General features: G+C 48.1%; 1 protein-coding gene across 2 annotated transcripts in view; it reads right to left on the bottom strand.

Moving 5' to 3' along the window:
• Nucleotides 1-25220, bottom strand: part of RCBTB1 (RCC1 and BTB domain containing protein 1) — a 139424-nt gene that overhangs the window by 64469 nt on the left and 49735 nt on the right. For both annotated transcript variants that reach the window (XM_063951974.1, XM_063951975.1), the window contains 2 exons: nt 22243-22401; nt 21557-21664 (listed from right to left, as the gene is read on the bottom strand). In XM_063951974.1, the coding sequence (XP_063808044.1) occupies nt 21557-21664; nt 22243-22401 (267 nt within the window). The remainder of the gene's footprint in view (nt 1-21556; nt 21665-22242; nt 22402-25220) is intronic.

Here is a 25220-nt window from a genome sequence, read left to right as displayed (position 1 = left end):
AGGGAATGCTCTGATAGAGGACAGGACCCCACTAGCCCTTTGGGGAGACAGAGGGAGAGTATGCCAGCACACACCAGAGTGCTATATATAGACAGGAATACCACTATAAAACGTGCTTTTCCCTTTATAGCTGCTGTTATTATTAGAACTGCGCCAAATTAGTGCCCCCCTCTCTTTACCCTTTTCTGTAGTGCAGGACTGCAGGGGAGAGTCAGGGAGACGTCCTTCCAGCAGAGCTGTGATGGAAAATGGCGCCCGTGTGCTGAGGAGATAAGGCCGCCGAGAAGGGGGCGGAGCCTATCTCCCGCTTTTTGGTGAGTTCTGGCAGGGGTTAAAATACATCCATATAGCCCTGGGGGTTATATGTGGTGTATTTTCGCCAGCCAAGGTGTTTACATTGCTGCTCAAGGGCGCCCCCCCCTAGCGCCCTGCACCCTCAGTGACCGAAGTGTGAAGTGTGCCTGAGTAACAATGGCGCACAGCTGCAGTGCTGTGCGCTACCTTGTTGAAGACAGATGTCTTCTGCCGCCGATTTTTCCGGACCTCTTCTTACTTCTGGCTCTGTAAGGGGGCCGGCAGCGCGGCTCTGGGACCGGACTCGAGGCTGGGCCTGTGTTCGGTCCCTCTGGAGCTAATGGTGTCCAGTAGCCTAAGAAGCCCAAGCTGGCTGCAAGCAGGCAGGTTCGCTTCTTCTCCCCTTAGTCCCTCGATGCAGTGAGCCTGTTGCCAGCAGGTCTCACTGAAAATAAAAAACCTAAAACTAAACTTTTACTAAGAAGCTCAGGAGAGCCCCTAGTGTGCACCCTTCTCGGCCGGGCACAAAAATCTAACTGAGGCTTGGAGGAGGGTCATAGGGGGAGGAGCCAGTGCACACCAGGTAGTCCTAAAGCTTTACTTTTGTGCCCAGTCTCCTGCGGAGCCGCTATTCCCCATGGTCCTTACGGAGTTCCCAGCATCCACTAGGACGTCAGAGAAATTTTTTAAACCTACCGGTAAATCTTTTGCTCCTAGTCCGTAGAGTATGCTGGGGACTCCGTAAGGACCATGGGGTATAGACGGTCTCCGCAGGAGACATGGGCACTCTAAGACTTTAGAATGGGTGTGCACTGGCTCCTCCCTCTATGCCCCTCCTCCAGAAATCAGTTAAAGAACTGTGCTCAGAGGAGGCGGACAAAACGAGGAAAGGATTTTTGTTAATCTAAGGGTGAGATACATACCAGCCCACACCATACATACTGTACAACCTGGCATACACAAAACCGGTTAACAGCATGAATAAAACATCAACCAGAGACTGATCACAACTGTAACATAACCCTTAAGTAAGCAACAACTATATACAAGCCTTGCAGAAATAGTCCGCACTCGAACGGGCACCCAGCATCCTCTACGGACTAGGAGAAAAACATTTACCGGTAGGTTTAAAATCTTATTTTCTCTTACATCCTAGAGGATGCTGGGGACTCCCTAAGGACCATGGGGATTATACCAAAGCTCCAGACCGGGCAGGAGAGTGCGGCTAACTCTGCAGCACCGACTGAGCAAACATGAGGTCCTCATTAGCCAGGGTATCAAACTTGTAGAATTTTGCAAAAAAGTGTTTGAACCCGACCAAGTAGCTGCCCGGCAAAGCTGTAATGCAGACGCGACCTCGGGAAGCCGCCCGAGAAGAGCCCACCTTCCTACTGGAATGGGCCTTTACCGAATTAAGAGAAAAGGAAAGAAGAGGCACCCGTGCCTTACAACCTCGGGGAACTTCCTAGTGCCGCACAATATGGAAAAAGGGGGGAAAGCTGCCAACCCCCAAATTACAACAAGAAAAAAGGAACCAAAATGTGTGCAAAAGGAAGAGCCAATCAAGAAAATTTAACTTTGTATTTTTTATTTCATTGTGGTTAAATAACAAAGTAAAAAAATTTTTTACTAAAATTATACTCCTTAAAGTGACCACAATCTGATACAAAATAATAAGATTTTACTTACCGATAAATCTATTTCTCATAGTCCGTAGTGGATGCTGGGACTCCGTCAGGACCATGGGGAATAGCGGCTCCGCAGGAGACAAAATTTAAAAGTTTGACCACTAGGTGGTGTGTACTGGCTCCTCCCCCTATGACCCTCCTCCAAGCCTCAGTTAGGATACTGTGCCCGGACGAGCGTACACAATAAGGAAGGATTTTGAATCCCGGGTAAGACTCATACCAGCCACACCAATCACACCGTACAACTTGTGATCTGAACCCAGTTAACAGTATGATAACGTAGGAGCCTCTGAAAAGATGGCTCACAACAATAAACAACCCGATTTTTTTGTAATAACAACTATGTACAAGTATTGCAGACAATCCGCACTTGGGATGGGCGCCCAGCATCCACTACGGACTATGAGAAATAGATTTATCGGTAAGTAAAATCTTATTTTCTCTGACGTCCTAGTGGATGCTGGGACTCCGTCAGGACCATGGGGATTATACCAAAGCTCCCAAACGGGCGGGAGAGTGCGGATGACTCTGCAGCACCGAATGAGAGAACTCCAGGTCCTCCTTAGCCAGGGTATCAAATTTGTAGAATTTTACAAACGTGTTCTCCCCTGACCACGTAGCTGCTCGGCAGAGTTGTAATGCCGAGACCCCTCGGGCAGCCGCCCAAGATGAACCCACCTTCCTTGTGGAGTGGGCATTGACAGATTTAGGCTGTGGCAGGCCTGCCACAGAATGTGCCAGTTGAATTGTGCTACAAATCCAACGAGCAATCGTCTGCTTAGAAGCAGGAGCACCCATCTTGTTGGGTGCATATAGTATAAACAGCGAGTCAGATTTTCTGACTCCAGCCGTCCTTGAAATATATATTTTCAATGCTCTGACAACGTCCAGCAACTTGGAATCCTCCAAATCGCTAGTAGCCGCAGGCACCACAATAGGCTGGTTCAGGTGAAACGCTGATACCACCTTAGGCAGAAAATGAGGACGCGTCCTCAATTCTGCCCTGTCCGAATGGAAAATCAGATATGGGCTTTTATACGATAAAGCCGCCAATTCTGACACTCTCCTGGCTGAAGCCAGAGCCAGTAGCATGGTTACTTTCCATGTAAAATATTTCAAATCTACCGATTTGAGTGGCTCAAACCAATGGGATTTGAGAAAATCCAAAACTACATTGAGATCCCACGGTGCCACTGGGGGCACAACCGGGGGCTGTATATGTAGTACTCCTTTTACAAAAGTCTGGACTTCAGGAACTGAAGCCAATTCTTTCTGGAAGAAAATCGACAGGGCCGAAATTTGAACCTTAATGGATCCCAATTTGAGGCCCATAGATAATCCTGTTTGCAGGAAATGTAGGAATCAACCCAGTTGAAATTCCTCTGTCGGGGCCTTCCTGGCCTCACACCATGCAACATATTTTCTCCAAATGCGGTGATAATGTTGTGCAGTCACCTCCTTCCTGGCTTTGACCAGGGTAGGGATGACCTCTTCCGGAATGCCTTTTTCTTCTTGGCCAGTCCGGAGCCACTAGTATCGTTCTTACTCCCCTTTGCCGTATAATTCTCAGTACCTTGGGTATGAGAGGCAGAGGAGGGAACACATACACTGACTGGTACACCCATGGTGTTACCAGAGCGTCCACAGCTATTGCCTGAGGATCTCTTGACCTGGCGCAATACCTGTCCAGTTTTTTGTTGAGGCGGGACGCCATCATGTCCACCATTGGTCTTTCCGAATGGACCACAATCATGTGGAAGACTTCTGGATGAAGTCCCCACTCTCCCGGGTGAATATCGTGTCTGCTGAGGAAGTCTGCTTCCCAGTTGTCCACTCCCGGAATGAACACTGCCGACAGTGCTATCACATGATTTTCCGCCCAGCGAAGAATCCTTGCAGCTTCTGCCATTGCCCTCCTGCTTCTTGTGCCGCCCTGTCTGTTTACGTGGGCGACTGCCGTGATGTTGTCCGACTGGATCAACACCGGCTGACCCTGAAGCAGAGGTTTTGCCAGGCTTAGAGCATTGTAGATTGCTCTTAGTTCCAGTATATGTGAAGAGACGTTTCCAGGCTTGACCACACGCCCTGGAAGTTTCTTCCTTGTGTGACCGCTCCCCAGCCTCTCAGGCTGGCATCCGTGGTCACTAGGACCCAGTTCTGTATGCCGAATCTGCGGCCCTCCAACAGATGAGCACTCTGCAACCACCATAGCAGAGAGACCCTTGTCCTTGTCGACAATTTTATCCGCTGATGCATCTGCAGATGCGATCCGGACCATTTGTCTAGCAGATCCCACTGAAAAATTCGTGCATGGAATCTGCCGAATGGAATCGCTTCGTAAGAAGCCACCATTTTTCCCAGGACTCTTGTGCATTGATGCACAGACACTGTCCCTGGTTTTAGGAGGTTCCTGACTAGTTCGGATAACTCCCTGGCTTTCTCCTCTGGAAGAAATACCTTTTTCTGAACAGTGTCCAGAATCATCCCTAGGAACAGCAGACGTGTCGTCGGGATCAGTTGGGATTTTGGAAAATTCAGAATCCACCCGTGCTGTTGGAGCACTACTTGAGTTAGTGCTACTCCGACCTCCAGCTGTTCTCTGGATCTTGCCCTTATCAGGAGATCGTCCAAGGGATAATTAATACGCCTTCTCTTCGAAGAAGGATCATCATTTCGGCCATCACCTTGGTAAAGACCCTGGGTGCCGTGGACAATCCAAACGGCAGCGTCTGAAACTGATAATGACAGTTTTGTACCATGAACCTGAGGAACCCTTGGTGTGAAGGGCAAATTGGGACATGAAGGTAAGCATCCTTGATGTCCAAGGACACCATAAAATCCCCTTCTTCCAGATTCGCTATCACTGCTCTGAGTGACTCCATCTTGAACTTGAATTTTTGTATGTACAGGTTCAGAGATTTCAGATTTAAAATAGGTCTTACCGAGCCGCCCGGCTTCGGTACCACAAATAGCGTGGAGTAATACCCCTTTCCCTGTTGTAGAAGGGGTACCTTGACTATCACCTGCTGAGAATACAGCTTGTGAATGGCTTCCAATACCGTCGCCCTGTCGGAGGGAGACGTTGGCAAAGCAGACTTTAGGAACCGGCGAGGGGGAGACTTCTCGAATTCCAACCTGTAACCCTGAGATACTACCTGCAGGATCCAGGGGTCCACCTGCGAGTGAGCCCACTGTGCGCTGAAATTCTTGAGGCGACCCCCCACCGCCCCGAGTCCGCTTGTACGGTCCCAGCGTCATGCTGAGGCCTTTGCAGAAGCCGGGGAGGACTTCTGCTCCTGGGAAGGGGCTGCTTGGTGCAGTCTCTTACCCTTTCCTTTGCCTCGAGGCAAATATGAATGTCCTTTTGCTCGCTTGTTCTTATAGGAACGAAAGGACTGCGGCTGAAAAGACTGCGTCTTTTTCTGTTGGGAGGGGACTTGAGGTAAAAAGGTGGACTTCCCGGCTGTTGCCGTGGCTACCAAATCCGATAGACCGACCCCAAATAATTCCTCCCCTTTATACGGTAATACTTCCATATGCCGTTTGGAATCCGCATCGCCTGACCACTGTCGTGTCCATAGACTTCTTCTGGCAGATATGGACATCGCACTTACTCTTGATGCCAGAGTGCAGATATCTCTCTGTGCATCTCGCATATAAAGGAATGCATCCTTTAATTGCTCTATAGTCAATAAAATACTGTCCCTATCCAGGGTATCAATATTTTCAGTCAGGGAATCCGACCAAGCCACCCCAGCACTGCACATCCAGGCTGAGGCGATTGCTGGTCGCAGTATAACACCAGTATGTGTGTATATACTTTTTAGAGTATTTTCCAGCCTCCTATCAGCTGGATCCTTGAGGGCGGCCGTATCAGGAGACGGTAACGCCACTTGTTTGGATAAACGTGTGAGCGCCTTGTCCACCCTAGGGGGTGTTTCCCAGCGCACCCTAACCTCTGGCGGGAAAGGGTATAATGCCAATAACTTCTTTGAAATTAGCAGTTTATCAGGGGTAACCCACGCTTCATCACACACGTCATTCAATTCCTCTGATTCAGGAAAAACTACAGGTAGTTTTTTCAGACCCCACATAATACCCCTTTTTGTGGTACTTGCAGTATCAGAGATATGCAAAGCCTCCTTCATTGCCGTGATCATATAACGTGTGGCCCTACTGGAAAATACGTTCGTTTCTTCACCGTCGACACTAGATTCGGTGTCCGTGTCTGGGTCTGTGTCGACCGACTGAGGCAAAGGGCGTTTTACAGCCCCTGACGGTGTTTGAGACGCCTGTACAGGTGCTAATTGGTTTGTCGGCTGTCTCATGTCGTCAACAGACTTTTGCAGCGTGCTGACATTATCACGTAATTCCATAAACAAAGCCATCCATTCCGGTGTCGACTCCCTAGGGGGTGACATCACCAATACCGGCAATTGCTCCGCCTCCACACCAACATCGTCCTCATACATGTCGACACACGTACCGACACACAGGGAATGCTCTGATAGAAGACAGGACCCCACTAGCCCTTTGGGGAGACAGAGGGAGAGTTTGCCAGCACACACCAAAGTGCTATAATTATATAGGAACAAACTTATATAAGTGTTGTCTCCTTATAGCTGCTTAAATATATATAATATCGCCAAAAAATGCCCCCCCTCTCTGTTTTTTACCCTGTTTCTGTAGTGCAGTGCAGGGGAGAGCCTGGGAGCCTTCCTAGCAGCGGAGCTGTGTAGGAAAATGGCGCTGTGTGCTGAGGAGATAGGCCCCACCCCCTATTTCGGCGGGCTCTTCTCCCGGTTTTTCTGAGACCTGGCAGGGGTGAAATACATCCATATAGCCTCAGGGACTATGTGATGTATTCTTTTTAGCCAGAAAGGTAATCTCATTGCTGCCCAGGGCGCCCCCCCCCCAGCGCCCTGCACCCTCAGTGACCGCTGGTGTGAAGTGTGCCTGAGCGCAATGGCGCACAGCTGCAGTGCTGTGCGCTACCTCATGAAGACTGAAAAGCCTTCAGCCGCCGGTTTCTGGACCTCTTCTTACTTCGGCATCTGCAAGGGGGTCGGCGGCGCGGCTCCGGTGACCCATCCAGGCTGTACCTGTGATCGTCCCTCTGGAGCTAGTGTCCAGTAGCCTAAGAAGCAAATCCATCCTGCACGCAGGTGAGTTCACTTCTTCTCCCCTAGGTCCCTCGTTGCAGTGAGCCTGTTGCCAGCAGGACTCACTGAAAATAAGAAACCTATCAAAACTTTTACTCTAAGCAGCTCTTTATGAGAGCCACCTAGATTGCACCCTGCTCGGACGGGCACAAAAACCTAACTGAGGCTTGGAGGAGGGTCATAGGGGGAGGAGCCTGTACACCACCTAGTGGTCAAACTTTTACATTTTGTGCCGTCTCCTGCGGAGCCGCTATTCCCCATGGTCCTGACGGAGTCCCAGCATCCACTAGGACGTCAGAGAAATTATAAATTTAAAACAATTAAAATATATACCATCTAATATCTTTGTCATATACGGTTGGTATTCTAGAAGACCAATAATAGATACACATGTATCAATTCTATACAACGAAATAGTTCCTAACAGGTAATACTGTATCACTTTGCATGCACAATTAGATCACAATGATAAAAATAATGAATATACTAGAAAGTTCACAGTGGCTGGCCAGCCTTAATTTCCAGTTAATATACGGTGCATAAATAAGAAATTAATTCAAGATTAATACAGTAAGTGAATAGAAAAAATATATACATAACCTGTAGAATTTCATAAAACTGAATAAACGGTAAGAACTTTTAATGATCTGAACTGGAAATGATAAATAGTGTATATGTATATATCTATCTCCAAAGAGTCTAGTATGGCTCAGTAGCTCTTAACCCGGTACGGCCACTGGTATAAAGGCTAGATGTTAAAACAAATGAGTAGAAGCCAGTCCCATCCAAATGGCCAGTATTGGTTATAAAGTCTCGAAAAAGACACCCAGCCTCGTGCAGCCGCTGATGTATGCGGCTATTGCCGTAATAATGAATTGAATCCTGTAGTAGTGGAATAGATAATATCAATATAAGTGCACAGTCCCGGATGGCTCAAAAAGCCCCTGGCCTCATGAGGCCGCTGGTATGGGTGGCTATATTAACGGGATACCGTAATAAATGAAACCCCGTCTCACTCGTAACAGTCTCACCCGTAGCAGTGAAAGCAATAGCCGTCCAGCCGGATATTCCCCAGACCTCCGCAGTTTCCAATCAACAAGCCGTCCTGTGCTGCGCTGCCTGGGTGCTTCTCCAACAGCGCAGCTGGATGATCCTTTAGGCCAAAATGAAATGGATGGATATAACCGTGGCAGGTTAGAGCTATCAGTGATGTCAGTTTGTCTCCAAGTAGTAGAGACGGCAGGAAGGTGGTTTAGATATGTGGGTCACTCCGGAGCTGTTCAACCTAACGCGTTTCTCGACCGTAGGCACTGGTCGTTTCATCAGAGGAAATGAAAAAAATAAAATAAAATCTTTACCGAATTAGGCAACGGCAATCCAGCCGTAGAATGAGCCTGTTGAATCGTGTTACAGATCCAGTGAGCAATAGTCCACTTAGAAGCAGGAGCGCCAAACTTGTTGGCCACATATAGGACAAACAGGGCCTCTGTTTTCCTAACTCGAGCCGTCCTGGCTACATAAATTTTTAAGGCCCAGACTACATCAAGGGACTTAGAATCCTCCAAGTAACCTGTAGCCACAGGCACCACAATAGGTTGGTTCATATGAAACGACGAAACCACCTTAGGTAGAAATTGAGGACGAGTTCTCAACTCCAGGAAAACGAAATTGAAGGACAGCGCTTACCGCTAACTGATGGACCAAGCTGCTAAAGGAGTAAGAAGGGAATCCACTTGTCCCCTATATTTATTAAAAACCAAAAAAAGAGTAATCTCCAAGCGCTCTGGTATCAGATGTTGACACTTCTAATAAATTAATAAACAAAGCATTTATATAATGAATATTTTATTAAAATATAGACAAAGAGTACACATTTATTCTTATCTTTAGAAAATGTAAAATTTGTGAGTCCTAATACCGGTATACTACCATATAAACAATACAACATAAAACATATAATTGGATTTAAATGTCCCCACAGATTTTTCCACTTGAAGGATAATTAATCCTTTAATATGTGCTGAATGGTGAATCCCAAGCTGTTATAATGTCCTTATTTGTGAATCTAGTATAAATATCACTCAGGCAAATCCTCCTAAGGTGTTCATTAGCATGGGCAAAAAGTCACTTTTTTCAAGTTGGTAATCGCCTCAACTTACTTGTATTTCCGTGGGTGTCAGGGAACACAAAGCATATGATGTCCGCCGGCAGACGCAGTGAGGTGCTCTAGTATCGACTAGTTTCGCCTGTCTAGCAGGCTTCATCAGGATAACCGAGTGCACCCTCTGTCCTGCTTTTAACGCTCCCTCTGACAGCAGTTCCCATGGAGATGGATAAATACTTCCGCTCCTCCGATAGCGGTTTCTATGGAGACGGATTAACACTTCCGCGCCTCGCTTGACGGTTCCCATAGAGACGGATCAACACTTCCGCTCTTCGTCTCGTTAATCTCCTGGCTTCCGCCCTTATTTTCCAAGTTGGCTTCACTGTTCTACAGCTTCTGTGGTTTCTAGGGGGTGGACACTTCCGCCCCTCTATTGACGGTTCCCATGGAGACGGATCAACACTTCCGTCCTTAGTCTCGCTTGTATCCTGGCTTCCGCCGTTTCTATGGGGACTTGTAGCACCTTTGCCCTCTATTGACGGTTCCCATGGAAACGAATCAACACTTTCATTCTTTGTCTCGCTTGTATCTTGGTTACCGCCCTTGTTTTGATCTTCCAAAGCGTCTTCACTATTACACAGCTTCTGCCCTTCTTTCATAGGATTCTCCTCCACAGTTCTCAACTCCGCTCGATCCACATGAAAAAATTAGATAGGGGCTCTTTTGAGACAAGGCCGCCAATTCGGACACCCGCCTCGCAGATGCCAAGGCCAACAACATGACCACTTTCCAAGTGAGAAATTTTAATTCAACAGTTTGAAGAGGTTCAAACCAGTGTGACTTAAGGAACTTTAACACCACGTTAAGGTGCCACTGGGGGCACAAAAGGAGGTTGGATGTGTAGCACTCCCTTTACAAAAGTCTGGACTTCTGGGAGAGAAGCCAATTCCTTCCGAAAGAATATAGATAAGGCCGAAATCTGCACCTTAATGGAGCCTAACTTTAGGCCCATATCCATTCCTGTCTGAAGAAAATGGAGAAAACGACCCAGCTGAAAAACTTCCGTAGGAGCATTCTTGGCTTCACACAAAGACACATTTCCTCCAGATACGGTGATAATGCCTCGCCGTTACCTCCTTCCTAGCTTTGATCAGAGTAGGGATGACTTCCCCCGGAATACCTTTCCTAGCTAGGATTTGGTGTTCAACCGCCATGCCATCAAACGTAACCGCGGTAAGTCTTGGAACAAACAGGGCCCCTGTCGCAACAGGTCCTCCCTGAGAGGAAGAGGCCACGGATCTTCTGCGATCATTTCCTGAATATCTGACTACCAGGCCCTTCGAGGCCAATCTGGAACAATGAGTATTGTCTGCACTCTTTCGTCTTACGATTCTCAATATTTTGAGTGGAAGAGGGGGGAAACACATACAGACTGAAAAACCCATGGTGTCCACTGCTACTGCCTGAGGATCCCTCGACCTGGAACAATACCTCCAAAGTTTCTTGTTGAGGCGTGACACCATCATGTCTATTTGGGGGAAGTCCCCAACGGACTTATCTCTGCGAAAACTTCTTGATGAAGACCCCACTCTCCTGGATGGAGATCGTGTCTGCTGAGAAAGTCTGCTTCCCAGTTGTCCACTCCCAGAATGAAGACTGCTGACAGAGCGCTTACGTGATTTTCCGCCTAGCGAAGAATCCTGGTGGCTTCCGCCATTGCCACTCTGCTCCTTGTCCCGCCCTGGCGGTTTACATGCGCCACGGCTGTGACATGGTCTGACTGAATCAGAACGGGTAGGTCGCGAAGAAGATTCTCCACTTGTCGTAGGCTGTTGTAAATGGACCTTAATTCCAGTACGTTGATGTGTAGACAAGCCTCCTGGCTTGACCAGTCCCTGAAAATTTCTTCCTTGCGTGACTGCTCCCCATCCTCGGAGGCTCGCGTCCGTGGTCACTAGAACCCAGTCTTGAATGCCGAACCTGCGACCCTCTAGGAGGTGAGCACTCTGAAGCCACCACAGGAGAGACACCCTGGCCCCGGGGGACAGGCTTATTTTCTGATGTATTTGTAGATGGGACCACGACCACTTGTCCAGAAGGTCCCACTGAAACGTTCTCGCATGGAACCTGCCGAAGGGGATGGCCTCGTAGGCCGCCACCATTTTTCCCAATACTCGAGTGCATTGATGAACTGACACTTTTTGGTTTTAGCAAGTCCCTGACCATGTTCTGGAGCTCCTGGGCTTTTTCCGTTGGGAGAAAAACCCTCTTCATTTCCGTGTCCAGAATCATACCCAAAAATGATAGCAGAGTTGTCGGAAACAACTGCGACTTTGGTAGATTTAGGATCCAGCCGTGTTGTTAAAGTACTCTCATGGAGAGCGACACGCTTTTCAGTAATGGATCTCTCGATCTTGCTTTTATCAGGAGATCGTCCAAGTATGGGATAATTGCGACTCCTTGCCTGCGCAGGAGCACCATCATTTCCGCCATTACCTTGGTGAAAATTCTCGGGGACGTGGAAAGCCCAAACGGCAACATCTGAAACTGGTAACGACGATCCTGTACAGCGAATCGCAGGTACGCCTGATGAGGAGGATATATGGGGACATGAAGGTATGCATCCTTTATGTCTAGTGATACCATAAAATCCCCCCTTCCAGGCTGGAGATCACTGCACTGAGAGATTCCATCTTGAATTTGAACCTTTTTAAATACAGGTTCAGGGATTTTAGATTCAGAATGGGTCTGACCGAGCCATACGGCTTCGGGACCACAAACAGGGTTGAATAGTACCCTTTTCCCTGTTGCATTAGGGGAACTTTGATAATCACCTGCTGTTGACACAGCTTTTGAATGGCAGCTGAAACTATTTCCCTCTCTGGGGGAGAAGCTGGCAAAGCAGATTTGAAAAATCAGCGAGGAGGCACTTCTTCGAACTCCAGCTTGTAGCCTTGGGATACAATTTCGATCGCCCAAGGATCCAAATCCGACTGAATCCAGAGCTGGCTGAAGAGTCGAAGACGTGCCCCCACCGGTGCGGACTCCCTCAGCGGAGCCCCAGCGTCATGCGGTGGATTCTGTAGAGGCCGGGGAGGACTTTTGTTCCTGGAAACTAGCTGTAGCAGGTGCTCTTTTCCCTCTCTACCTTTACCTCTGGTGATGAAGGAAGAGTCCTGACCCTTTCTGAACTTATGCGACCGAAAGGACTGCATTCGATATTGGTGTTTCTTTTGCTGTGGGGGGAACATAAGGCAAAAAAATAAACTTACCCGCGGTAGCCGTGGAAACCAGGTCCGCAAGGCCCTCCCCAAATAAAACCTCACCCTTGTAAGGTAAAGTTTCCATATGTCCTTTTGAATCGGCATCACCCGTTCATTGGTGAGTCCACAGGAACCGTCTAGCGGAAACGGCCATGGCATTGGCTCTTGAACCCAACAGCCCAATGTCCCTCGCAGCCTCTCACATATATAACGCTGCGTCTTTAATGTGACCCAAGGTCAATAAAATGCTATCCTTATCTAGGGTGTCAATGTCAGATGACAAGTTATCTGCCCATGCAGCAATTGCGCTACCCACCCATGCAGACGCTACTGCCGGTCTGAGCAAGGCACCCGTATGTGTATAAATTGATTTTAAGGTAGTTTCCTGTCTGCGATCAGCAGGATCCTTGAGGGCTGCCGTGTCTGGAGATGGTAGCGCCACCTTTTTGGACAAGCGCGTTAAATCCTTGTCCACCGTGGGTGAGGATTCCAATCGTAACCTGTCCTGTGAGGGGAAAGGATACGCCACAATAATTCTCTTGGGAATCTGCAGTTTCTTGTCTGGAGTTTCCCAAGCTTTTTCAAATAAGGCATTCAGCTCATGAGATGGGGAAACGTTACCTCAGGTTTCTTTTCCTTAAACATGCAGACCCTTGTGTCAGGGACAGAGGGGTCCTCTGTGATATGCAAAACATCTTTTATTGCAATATTCATATAATGAATGCTCTTGGCCACCATTGGGTGTAACCTTGCATCATCATAGTAGACACTGGAGTCAGAATCAGTGTCTGTATCAGTGTCTGCTATCTGGGAAAAGGGACGTTTATGAGACCCCAAAGGGCCTTGTAACAGTCAAAGCCATGGATTGACTCCCAGCTTTTTCCCTGGACTCTGCTTTGTCCAATCTTTTATGTAATAAAGTCACATTTGCATTTAAAACATTCCACATATCCACCCAATCAAGTGTCGGCGGTGCCAACGGAGACACCACAATCATCTGCTCTGCCTCCTCCCTAGACGAGCCTTCCGCTTCAGACATGCCGACACACACGTACTGACACCCCCACACACACTGGGATATACAAAACATGGGGACAGCCCCCCTGGAGAGGGGAGAGAGAGAGAGAGAGAGAGAGAGAGAGAGAGAGAGAGAGAGAGAGAGAGAGAGAGAGAGAGAGAGAGAGAGAGAGAGAGAGAGAGAGAGAGAGAGAGAGAGAGAGAGAGAGAGAGAGAGAGAGAGAGAGAGAGAGAGAGTATGCCAGCACACACCCAGCGCCACTGGACCAAAGCCCAGTCTGTACAGCGCTTTTGTAGATATATAATACACCTACTGCGCCAATTAAATGTGCCCCCCCCCCCTCGTTTTTGCCCTTTGTACTTGTGTTCGGCAGAGGAAAGTCCGGGGTGCAGCTTCCTGTGGAGAAAATGGCGCTGGTTAGTGCTGGAGTATCAAGCTCCGCCCCCTCGATGGCGGGCTTCGGTCCCGCTCAAATTCTTTATACTGGCGGGGGTTTTGTAATATACTGCCTCCGCAGTATCTATTATGCTGGCCCGTGTCCCTTGAGGTTATTACTGCTGCCCAGGGGGGTGGTCTTCAGGTTGCCGACTGTCGGGATCCCGGCGCACATTATACCAGCGCCAGAATCCCGACAGCCGGCATTCTGACAGTTTTTCTCCCTCGTGGGGGTCCACGACCCCCCCTGGAGGGAGAATAAATAGTGTGGCGCGCGGTATGCTGGTCGCCGGGAGCCCGGCATACTATACCACACCCGCCCAGGGCGCCCCCCCTGCGCCCTTACAGTGCCTTGTGTGTGAGTGTGGGAGCAATGGTCACGCTGCGCGGTACCTCAGTGAAGATATGAAGTCTTCTGCCGCCTGTGAAGTCCTCTTTCTTCTTATATTCACCCGGCTTCTATCTTACGGCTCTGTGAGGACAGGGTTCTGTTACAGTTGTGATCAGTCTCTGGCATGCTGTTAACCAGTTTAGTGTATGCCAGGTTGTACAGTATGTATGGTGTGGGCTGGTATGTATCTCACCCTTCGATTAACAAAAATCCTTTCCTCGTACTGTCCGCCTCCTCTGAGCACAGTTCTTTAACAGAGTTCTGGAGGAGGGGCATAGAGGGAGGAGCCAGTGCACACCCATTCTAAAGTCTTAGAGTGCCCATGTCTCCTGCGGAGCCCATCTATTCCCCATGGTCCTTACAGAGTCCCCAGCATCCTCTATGACGTAAGAGAAAAAAAAATAAGAATTTACTTACCGATAATTCTATTTCTCGTAGTCCGTAGTGGATGCTGGGGACTCAGTCAGGACCATGGGGGAATAGCGGCTCCGCAGGAGACAGGGCACAAAAGTAAAAGCTTTAGGATCAGGTGGTGTGCACTGGCTCCTCCCCCTATGACCCTCCTCCAAGCCTCAGTTAGGATACTGTGCCCGGACGAGCGTACACAATAAGGAAGGATTTTGAATCCCGGGTAAGACTCATACCAGCCACACCAATCACACTGTACAACCTGTGATCTGAACCCAGTTAACAGCATGATAACAGCGGAGCCTCTGAAAAGATGGCTCACAACAATAACCCGATTTTTGTAACAATAACTATGTACAAGTATTGCAGACAATCCGCACTTGGGATGGGCGCCCAGCATCCACTACGGACTACGAGAAATAGAATTATCGGTAAGTAAATTCTTATTTTCTCCGACGTCCTAAGTGGATGCTGGGGACTCCGTCAGGACCATGGGGATTATACCAAAGCTCCCAAACGGGCGGGAGAGTGCGGATGACTCTGCAGCACCGAGTGAGAGAACTCCAGGTCCTCCTCAGCCAGGGTGTGCCCCTGACCAAGTAGCAGCTCGGCAAAGTTGTAAAGCCGAGACCCCTCGGGCAGCCGCCCAAGATGAGCCCACCTTCCTTGTGGAATGGGCATTTACATATTTTGGCTGTGGCAGGCCTGCCACAGAATGTGCAAGCTGAATTGTACTACACATCCAACTAGCAATCGTCTGCTTAGAAGCAAGAGCACCCAGTTTGTTGGGTGCATACAGGATAACAGCAAGTCAGTTTTCCTGACTCCAGCCGTCCTGGAAACCTATATTTTCAGGGCCCTGACAACATCTAGCAACTTGGAGTCCTCCAAGTCCCTAGTAGCCGCAGGTACCACAATAAGCTGGTTCAGGTGAAACGCTGACACCACCTTAGGGAGAAACTGCGGACGAGTCTGCAGCTCTGCCCTGTCCGAATGGACAATCAGATATGGGCTTTTGAGACAAAGCCGCCAATTCTGACACTCGCCTGGCCGAGGCCAGGGCCAACATCATGGTCACTTTCCATGTGAGATATTTCAAATCCACAGATTTGAGCGGTTTAAACCAATGTGATTTGAGGAATCCCAGAACTACGTTGAGATCCCAGTGTGCCACTGGAGGCACAAAAGGGGGTTGTATATGCAGTACTCCCTTGACAAACTTCTGGACTTCAGGAACTGAAGCCAATTCTTTCTGGAAGAAAATCGACAGGGCCGAAATTTGAACCTTAATGGACCCCAATTTGAGGCCCATAGACACTCCTGTTTGTAGGAAATGCAGGAATCGACCGAGTTGAAATTTCTTCGTGGGGCCTTCCTGGCCTCACACCACGCAACATATTTTCGCCACATGTGGTGATAATGTTGTGCGGTCACCTCCTTCCTGGCTTTGACCAGGGTAGGAATGACCTCTTCCGGAATGCCTTTTTCCCTTAGGATCCGGCGTTCAACCGCCATGACGTCAAACGCAGCCGCGGTAAGTCTTGGAACAGACATGGTACTTGCTGAAGCAAGTCCCTTCTTAGCGGCAGAGGCCATGAGTCCTCTGTGAGCATCTCTTGAAGTTCCGGGTACCAAGTCCTTCTTGGCCAATCCGGAGCCACGAGTATAGTTCTTACTCCTCTACGTCTTATAATTCTCAGTACCTTAGGTATGAGAAGCAGAGGAGGGAACACATACACCGACTGGTACACCCACGGTGTTACCAGAACGTCCACAGCTATTGCCTGAGGGTCTCTTGACCTGGCGCAATACCGGTCCAGTTTTTTGTTCAGGCGGGACGCCATCATGTCCACCTTTGGTCTTTCCCAACGGTTCACAATCATGTGGAAGACTTCCCGATGAAGTCCCCACTCTCCCGGGTGGAGGTCGTGCTGAGGAAGTCTGCTTCCCAGTTGTCCACTCCCGGAATGAACACTGCTGACAGTGCTATCACATGATTTTCCGCCCAGCGAAGAATCCTTGCAGTTTCTGCCATTGCCCTCCTGCATCTTGTGCCGCCCTGTCTGTTTACGTGGGCGACTGCCGTGATGTTGTCCCACTGGATCAATACCGGCTGACCTTGAAGCAGAGGTCTTGCTAAGCTTAGAGCATTGTAAATTGCTCTTAGCTCCAGTATATTTATGTGGAGAGAAGTCTCCAGACTTGATCACACTCCCTGGAAATTTTTTCCTTGTGTGACTGCTCCCCAGCCTTTCAGGCTGGCATCCGTGGTCACCAGGACCCAGTCCTGAATGCCGAATCTGTGGCCCTTTAGTAGATGAGCACTCTGCAGCCACCACAGAAGAGACACCCTAGTCCTTGGAGACAGGGTTATCCGCTGATGCATCTGAAGATGCGATCCGGACCATTTTTCCAGCAGATCCCACTGAAAAGTTCTTGCGTGAAATCTGCCGAATGGAATCGCTTCGTAAGAAGCCACCATTTTTCCCAGGACCCTTGTGCAATGATGCACTGACACTTTTCCTGGTTTTAGGAGGTTCCTGACTAGCTCGGATAACTCCCTGGCTTTCTCCTCCGGGAGAAACACCTTTTTCTGGACTGTGTCCAGAATCATCCCTAGGAACAGCATACGTGTCGTCGGAGACAGCTGCGATTTTGGAATATTTAGAATCCACCCGTGCTGTCGTAGAACTACTTGAGATAGTGCTACTCCGACCTCCAACTGTACTCTGGACCTTGCCCTTATCAGGAGATCGTCCAAGTAAGGGATAATTAAGACGCCTTTTCTTTGAAGAAGAATCATCATTTCGGCCATTACCTTGGTAAAGACCCGGGGTGCCGTGGACAATCCAAACGGCAGCGTCTGAAACCGATAGTGACAGTTTTGTACCACGAACCTGAGGTACCCTTGGTGAGAAGGGCAAATTGGGACATGGAGGTAAGCATCCTTGATGTCCAGGGACACCATATAGTCCCCTTCTTCCTGGTTCGCTATCACTGCTCTGAGTGACTCCATCTTGATTTGAACCTTTGTATGTAAGTGTTCAAATATTTCAGATTTAGAATAGGTCTCACCGAGCCGTCTGGCTTCAGTACCACAATATAGTGTGGAATAATACCCCTTTCCTTGTTGTAGGAGGGGTACTTTGATTATCACCTGCTGGGAATACAGCTTGTGAATTGTTTCCAATACTGCCTCCCTGTCGGAGGGAGACGTTGGTAAAGCAGACTTCAGGAACCTGCGAGGGGGAGACGTCTCGAATTTCCAATCTGTACCCCTGGGATACTACTTGTAGGATCCAGGGGTCCACTTGCGAGTGAGCCCACTGCGCGCTGAAACTCTTGAGACGACCCCCCACCGCACCTGAGTCCGCTTGTACGGCCCCAGCGTCATGCTGAGGACTTGGCAAAAGCGGTGGAGGGCTTCTGTTCCTGGGAATGGGCTGCCTGCTGCAGTCTTCTTCCCTTTCCTCTATCCCTGGGCAGATATGACTGGCCTTTTGCCTGCTTGCCCTTATGGGGACGAAAGGACTGAGGCTGAAAAGACGGTGTCTTTTTCTGCTGAGATGTGACTTGGGGTAAAAAAGGTGGATTTTCCAGCTGTTGCCGTGGCCACCAGGTCCGATGGACCGACCCCAAATAACTCCTCCCCTTTATACGGCAATACTTCCATGTGCCGTTTGGAATCTGCATCACCTGACCACTGTCGTGTCCATAAACATCTTCTGGCAGATATGGACATCGCACTTACTCTTGATGCCAGAGTGCAAATATCCCTCTGTGCATCTCGCATATATAGAAATGCATCCTTTAAATGCTCTATAGTCAATAAAATACGGTCCCTGTCAAGGGTATCAATATTTTCAGTCAGGGAATCCGACCAAGCCACCAAGCGCTGCACATCAAGGCTGAGGCGATCGCTGGTCGCAGTATAACACCAGTATGTGTGTATATACTTTTTAGGATATTTTCCAGCCTCCTATCAGCTGGCTCCTTGAGGGCGGCCGTATCTGGAGACGGTAACGCCACTTGTTTTGATAAGCGTGTGAGCGCCTTATCCACCCTAAGGGGTGTTTCCCAACGCGCCCTAACTTCTGGCGGGAAAGGGTATAACGCCAATAATTTTCTATCGGGGGAAACCCACGCATCATCACACACTTCATTTAATTTATCTGATTCAGGAAAAACTACAGGTAGTTTTTCACACCCCACATAATACCCTCTTTTGTGGTACTTGTAGTATCAGAAATATGTAACACCTCCTTCATTGCCCTTAACATGTAACGTGTGGCCCAAATGGAAAATACGTTTGTTTCTTCACCGTCGACACTGGAGTCAGTGTCCGTGTCTGTGTCGACCGACTGAGGTAAATGGGCGTTTTAAAGCCCCTGACTGTGTTTGAGACGCCTGGACAGGTACTAATTGGTTTGCCGGCCGTCTCATGTCGTCAACCGACCTTGCAGCGTGTTGACATTATCACGTAATTCCCTAAATAAGCCATCCATTCCGGTGTAGACTCCCTAGAGAGTGACATCACCATTACAGGCAATTGCTCCGCCTCCTCACCAACATCGTCCTCATACATGTCGACACACACGTACCGACACACAGCACACACAGGGAATGCTCTGATAGAGGACAGGACCCCACTAGCCCTTTGGGGAGACAGAGGGAGAGTTTGCCAGCACACACCAAAACGCTGTATTATACAGGGACAACCTTATATAAGTGTTTTCCCTTATAGCATCTTAATATATAATATCGCCAAATAAGTGCCCCCCCTCTCTGTTTTAACCCTGTTTCTGTAGTGCAGTGCAGGGGAGAGCCTGGGAGCCTTCCTAGCAGCGGAGCTGTGTAGGAAAATGGCGCTGTGTGCTGAGGAGAATAGGCCCCGCCCTCTTTTCGGCGGGCTTCTCCCGTTTTTCTGACAACCTGGCAGGGGTTAAATACATCCATATAGCCCAGGGGCTATATGCGATGTATTTTTAGCCAGCATAGGTACTTTCATTGCTGCCCAGGGCGCCCCCCCAAGCGCCCTGCACCCTCAGTGACCGTTGGTGTGAAGTGTGCTGAGAGCAATGGCACACAGCTGCAGTGCTGTGCGCTACCTCATGAAGACTGAGAAGTCTTCAGCCGCCGATTTCTGGACCTCTTCTCTTCAGCATCTGCAAGGGGGTCGGCGGCGCGGCTCCGGTGACCCATCCAGGCTGTACCTGTGATCGTCCCTCTGGAGCTAGTGTCCAGTAGCCTAAGAAGCCAATCCATCCTGCACGCAGGTGAGTTCACCACTTCTCCCCTAAGTCCCTCGTTGCAGTGAGCCTGTTGCCAGCAGGACTCACTGAAAATAAAAAACCTAACAAAACTTTTACTCTAAGCAGCTCTTTAGGAGAGCCACCTAGATTGCACCCTTCTCGGCCGGGCACAAAAACCTAACTGAGGCTTGGAGGAGGGTCATAGGGGGAGGAGCCAGTGCACACCACCTGATCCTAAAGCTTTTACTTTTGTGCCCTGTCTCCTGCGGAGCCGCTATTCCCCATGGTCCTGACGGAGTCCCCAGCATCCACTTAGGACGTCAGAGAAAGATAAAATCTAGAATTGTTGGAAGCATTCTCTTGTGAGCACGTTTATGCCTAGCAGAAACTGGCTTGGGGCTGGTTGGAAACCTCCATGCTGTGGGTACCCTTCTGTATGGCCCCACCAGCCCATGTCTGCATAATTCTGACCAGCTGATCATTCAGGTGGGTGAAAGCTGCCCAAACAATTGATTCACTTAGGAGAAACAATCATTTGCTCCCACACATTACAGATTGTTGTTCCAACTAGCTGTGATAAGGGTTGACCGAATGGCCAGCTTGTATGTTTAACAACTTCTAGTTCTTGTATGTCTATGCGATAGTATGAACCGTACAAGTACTTTGCCAGGTCACTTGTAGCTAGAATGGATAAGGATGTGTGCATAGTGTGACATTACTGCGTGCAGGTATCTGAACACTGACTGTTAGACACCAAGTTATCCGGTCACCAAGCACATCAATCATGCTTCACAGCAGAGGCACAGTCAGGGCACTCATATTTGTAGATCATAATCTTGCACCATAATAAGAACCACTTAGCTTAAATTTACACAAGTTGATCAAACATTGAAAGGCACTAAATGTTTATCAGCATACAGATATAGCCATGCTCATCGTGGCCACATCTCAGCAGACCGTGTGCCTTCGATGCGCACTCGCAGTGAACGGGGTGACTAAATACGCAGGTCAGCATGGTTATGCGTGGAAGTACCCATCCTTGGCAGGGGTGGTCTTTAGTTTGCCGGCTGTTGGGATCCCCGCACACAGTATACAGATGCCGGAATCAGACACCAGGCATACCGACACCTTCTCTCCCTCTTGGGGGTCCACGACCCGCCTGGAGGGAGAATAGATGGTGCTCGCCCAGCTGTCTGTATGCCAGCGGTCGGGATTCTGGCGCCAGTATGCTGGCTGCCAGGAGCCCGGCCGCCGGCATACCATACTACACCCATGGCAGATGTAGCCACGCTCATTGTGGCTACATCTGCACTAAAAATAGAACTGAAGAGCAATGCAGTTTATAATTACATAGCCAGCAGGTTTAGTGTGAGATTAGTAACATGGGAATGATCCTAAAGTAAACTATCCAAGACAACTTACTAAACCAGTGTATGCCTTTATATTATGTCATTTAATTACATTTAAATACCAAAGTGAAGTAAACAGCAGTTTTACCATTGGAAAGTAGGACAAATACGGCATCAGTGCCACAATTTTACCTGAACCACGCACACTTGCTGAAGAAACACAACTTTACAGGGGATCAGCTGATTTCCAGTACTTCCCACTCCAAGCTGACCAGTGCCATTATATCCCCATCCATAAGCCTGGCAGAAAATTCAACAGATTTAAAAGTTATGCAGAAACATGCATTATACATTAGAGTAATAACTGGATATACTGCATTCTAATGATTCTCCACTTTACGACAGACATTTCAGGTCCCCCCCCTACTTCCCCATTTACTTTGTAAGAGCCACTAGACTACATAGTGAGAAACCATATAAAGAGTACTGTACAGTGAACGTGACTGTCCTAGAGAACGTCTGCTGGAACAGGCGTGTACAACAAAGCCTAACCTGAGATTTTGCATCACTCACTGCACCCTCCTCTCTTAAAAGGTGAGAGACTATGTTGGTCAGCATTCCTTATAGCACTGGACTTACTGAAGCAACCACATCACAGAGGAGTATTACTAAGGGTAGAAGAAAAATACCCTTTTAGTGCCAAAAATACATGTCCCAATCTCCCTAAATTACAGAGTTGGTTTCACACTTAACCATTCCAGGTCCACAAGGAGCAAGTTGTACGTGATTCTGCCAGCCTCCACCTGCTCCATGCCCCCAATTTATACACGCGTTTCAGAATTCTCTCAATATACTGTATATACCTGCACTGAACTCACCTGTCCATTGTCCGTTATTGCCATGGAGCAAGTCGGTCCAGCTGCAACAGCTATCACTATCCTGCTCTGTAGCTGGGCAGACACTTTCCGGGGAACAGGCTGATTTGCAGTGGTCCCAGAGCCAATTTGCCCACAGTTATTATAGCCCCACGCAAATACCTGATTGTAAAACAAATATAAAAATCAATGAAATGGAGAAACTGAACAGGTACAAGCGTCTTTAAGGGATGGGAGCAAATGGTTGCTGCATTTTAATCCCAGGCTATATAGCGAATCATTTGTTACTATGCAGGGATCAAATTTGTACACTAAATATTGTTTTGAAACACTAAATATTTAAATAAAGCCAACTCCCCCTCCACCATTTCAACTAAGTACAGTAAGTATATTACAAAGCAGTAGAGCGTTTGCATGGATTATACATACATGAGAGGCCATCTATAGTGATCAAATTTATTATATTCTATAATTGCAACTAGTGCAAATTTATTTAGTTTTAGATAGCACAGAATTTTCAGTTGCGCTTTACAATTGAAATAAACAGTGATAAGACAAACTGGATGATAACAGAGTTAAGACCCTGTTCGCAAGCGGGTTATGGTCGTTAGGTAGACATTAGGTCAACCACTGAAGGTAGACAATGCCATTAGGTCAACATGTCAAAAGGTAGACCTGAGTATCACATTTTTCTTAATTTTTGGATTTTTTCATACTTAACGATCCACGTGGACTATGATTGGAACGGTAATCAGTGCAGAGTGAAGCCGCTCGCCATGCGAGGGGACACTGCACTAATTTGGGTTCCCCGTCACTTTACAGAGAAAACGACACCAAAACCGTAAAAAACCTTGTATCGCCCTTTTGACCTGTCGACCAAGTACATGTCGAGCTAAAGGCAATGTCGACCTAATGATAGTCGACCTGGGCCGACCCAACGGCCCATACCCTCCGCAAGTTTACAATCTATGGGGAACTAGGAACATTCATGCATGGTAATGTTTTACATGGGAGACACCAGTGACTACTGTTAAAGATGTAACATATGCAATACAGGTTGAGTATCCCTTATCCAAAATGCTTGGGACCAGAAGTATTTTGGATATCGGATTTTTCCGTATTTTGGAATAATTGCATACCATAATGAGATATCATGGTTATGGGACCTAAGTCTAAGCACAGAATAGATTAATGTTTCATATACACCTTATACAGAGTCTGAAGGTCATTTTAGCCAATATTTTTAATAACTTTGTGCATTAAACAAAGTGTGTGTACATTCACAGAGATCATTTATGTTTCATATACACCTTAAACACACAGCCTGGAGGTCATTTAATACAATATTTTTAATAACTTTGTGTATTAAACAGTTTGTGTACATTGAGCTATCAGAAAATAAGAATTTACTTACCGATAATTCTATTTCTCGTAGTCCGTAGTGGATGCTGGGGACTCAGTCAGGACCATGGGGAATAGCGGCTCCGCAGGAGACAGGGCACAAAAATAAAGCTTTAGGATTAGCTGGTGTGTACTGGCTCCTCCCCCTATGACCCTCCTCCAAGCCTCAGTTAGGATACTGTGCCCGGACGAGCGTACACAATAAGGAAGGATATTGAATCCCGGGTAAGACTCATACCAGCCACACCAATCACACCGTATAACTTGTGATCTGAACCCAGTTAACAGTATGACAAACGTAGGAGCCTCTGAACAGACGGCTCACAACAATAACAACCCGAATTTGTTTGTAACAATAACTATGTACAAGTATTGCAGACAATCCGCACTTGGGATGGGCGCCCAGCATCCACTACGGACTACGAGAAATAGAATTATCGGTAAGTAAATTCTTATTTTCTCTAACGTCCTAAGTGGATGCTGGGGACTCCGTCAGGACCATGGGGATTATACCAAAGCTCCCAAACGGGCGGGAGAGTGCGGATGACTCTGCAGCACCGAATGAGAGAACTCAAGGTCCTCCTCAGCCAGGGTATCAAATTTGTAGAATTTTGCAAATGTGTTTGCCCCTGACCAAGTAGCAGCTCGGCAGAGTTGTAATGCCGAGACCCCCCGGGCAGCCGCCCAGGATGAGCCCACTTTCCTTGTGGAATGGGCCTTGACAGATTTAGGTTGTGGCAAGCCTGCCACAGAATGTGCAAGTTGAATTGTGCTACAAATCCAACGAGCAATCGTCTGCTTAGAAGCAGGAGCACCCATCTTGTTGGGTGCATACAATATAAACAGTGAGTCAGACTTTCTGACTCCCGCCGTTCTTGAAATATATATTTTCAATGCCCGGACCACGTCCAACAACTTGGAATCCTCCAAATCGTTAGTAGCCGCAGGCACCACAATAGGCTGGTTCAGGTGAAACGCCGACACCACCTTAAGCAGAAAATGAGGACGTGTCCGCAGTTCTGCCCTGTCCGTATGGAAAATCAGATATGGGCTCTTATATGATAAAGCCGCCAATTCTGATACTCTCCTGGCTGAAGCCAGGGCCAGTAGCATGGTTACTTTCCATGTAAGATACTTCAACTCCACCGATTTGAGCAGCTCAAACCAATGGGATTTGAGAAAATACAAGACTACATTAAGATCCCACGGTGCAACTGGGGGCACAACCGGGGGCTGTATATGTAGTACTCCTTTTACAAAAGTCTGGACTTCAGGAACTGAAGCCAATTCTTTCTGGAAGAAAATCGACAGGGCCGAAATTTGAACCTTAATGGACCCCAATTTGAGGCCCAGACACAATCCTGTTTGCAGGAAATGTAGGAATCGACCCAGTTGAAATTCCTCCGTGGGGGCCTTCCTGGCCTCACACCACGCAACATATTTTCTCCAAATGCGGTGATAATGTTGTGCAGTCACCTCCTTCCTGGCTTTTACCAGTGTAGGAATGACCTCTTCCGGAATGCCTTTTTCCCTTAGAATTCGGCGTTCAACCGCCATGCCGTCAAACGCAGCCGCGGTAA

This window comes from Pseudophryne corroboree, chromosome 2 (assembly GCF_028390025.1).
Source record: "Pseudophryne corroboree isolate aPseCor3 chromosome 2, aPseCor3.hap2, whole genome shotgun sequence".
In the NCBI taxonomy this organism is placed as follows: domain Eukaryota; kingdom Metazoa; phylum Chordata; class Amphibia; order Anura; family Myobatrachidae; genus Pseudophryne; species Pseudophryne corroboree.
Note: the sequence above shows the minus strand (reverse complement) of the source record. Positions and strands in the feature narration are given on the sequence as shown.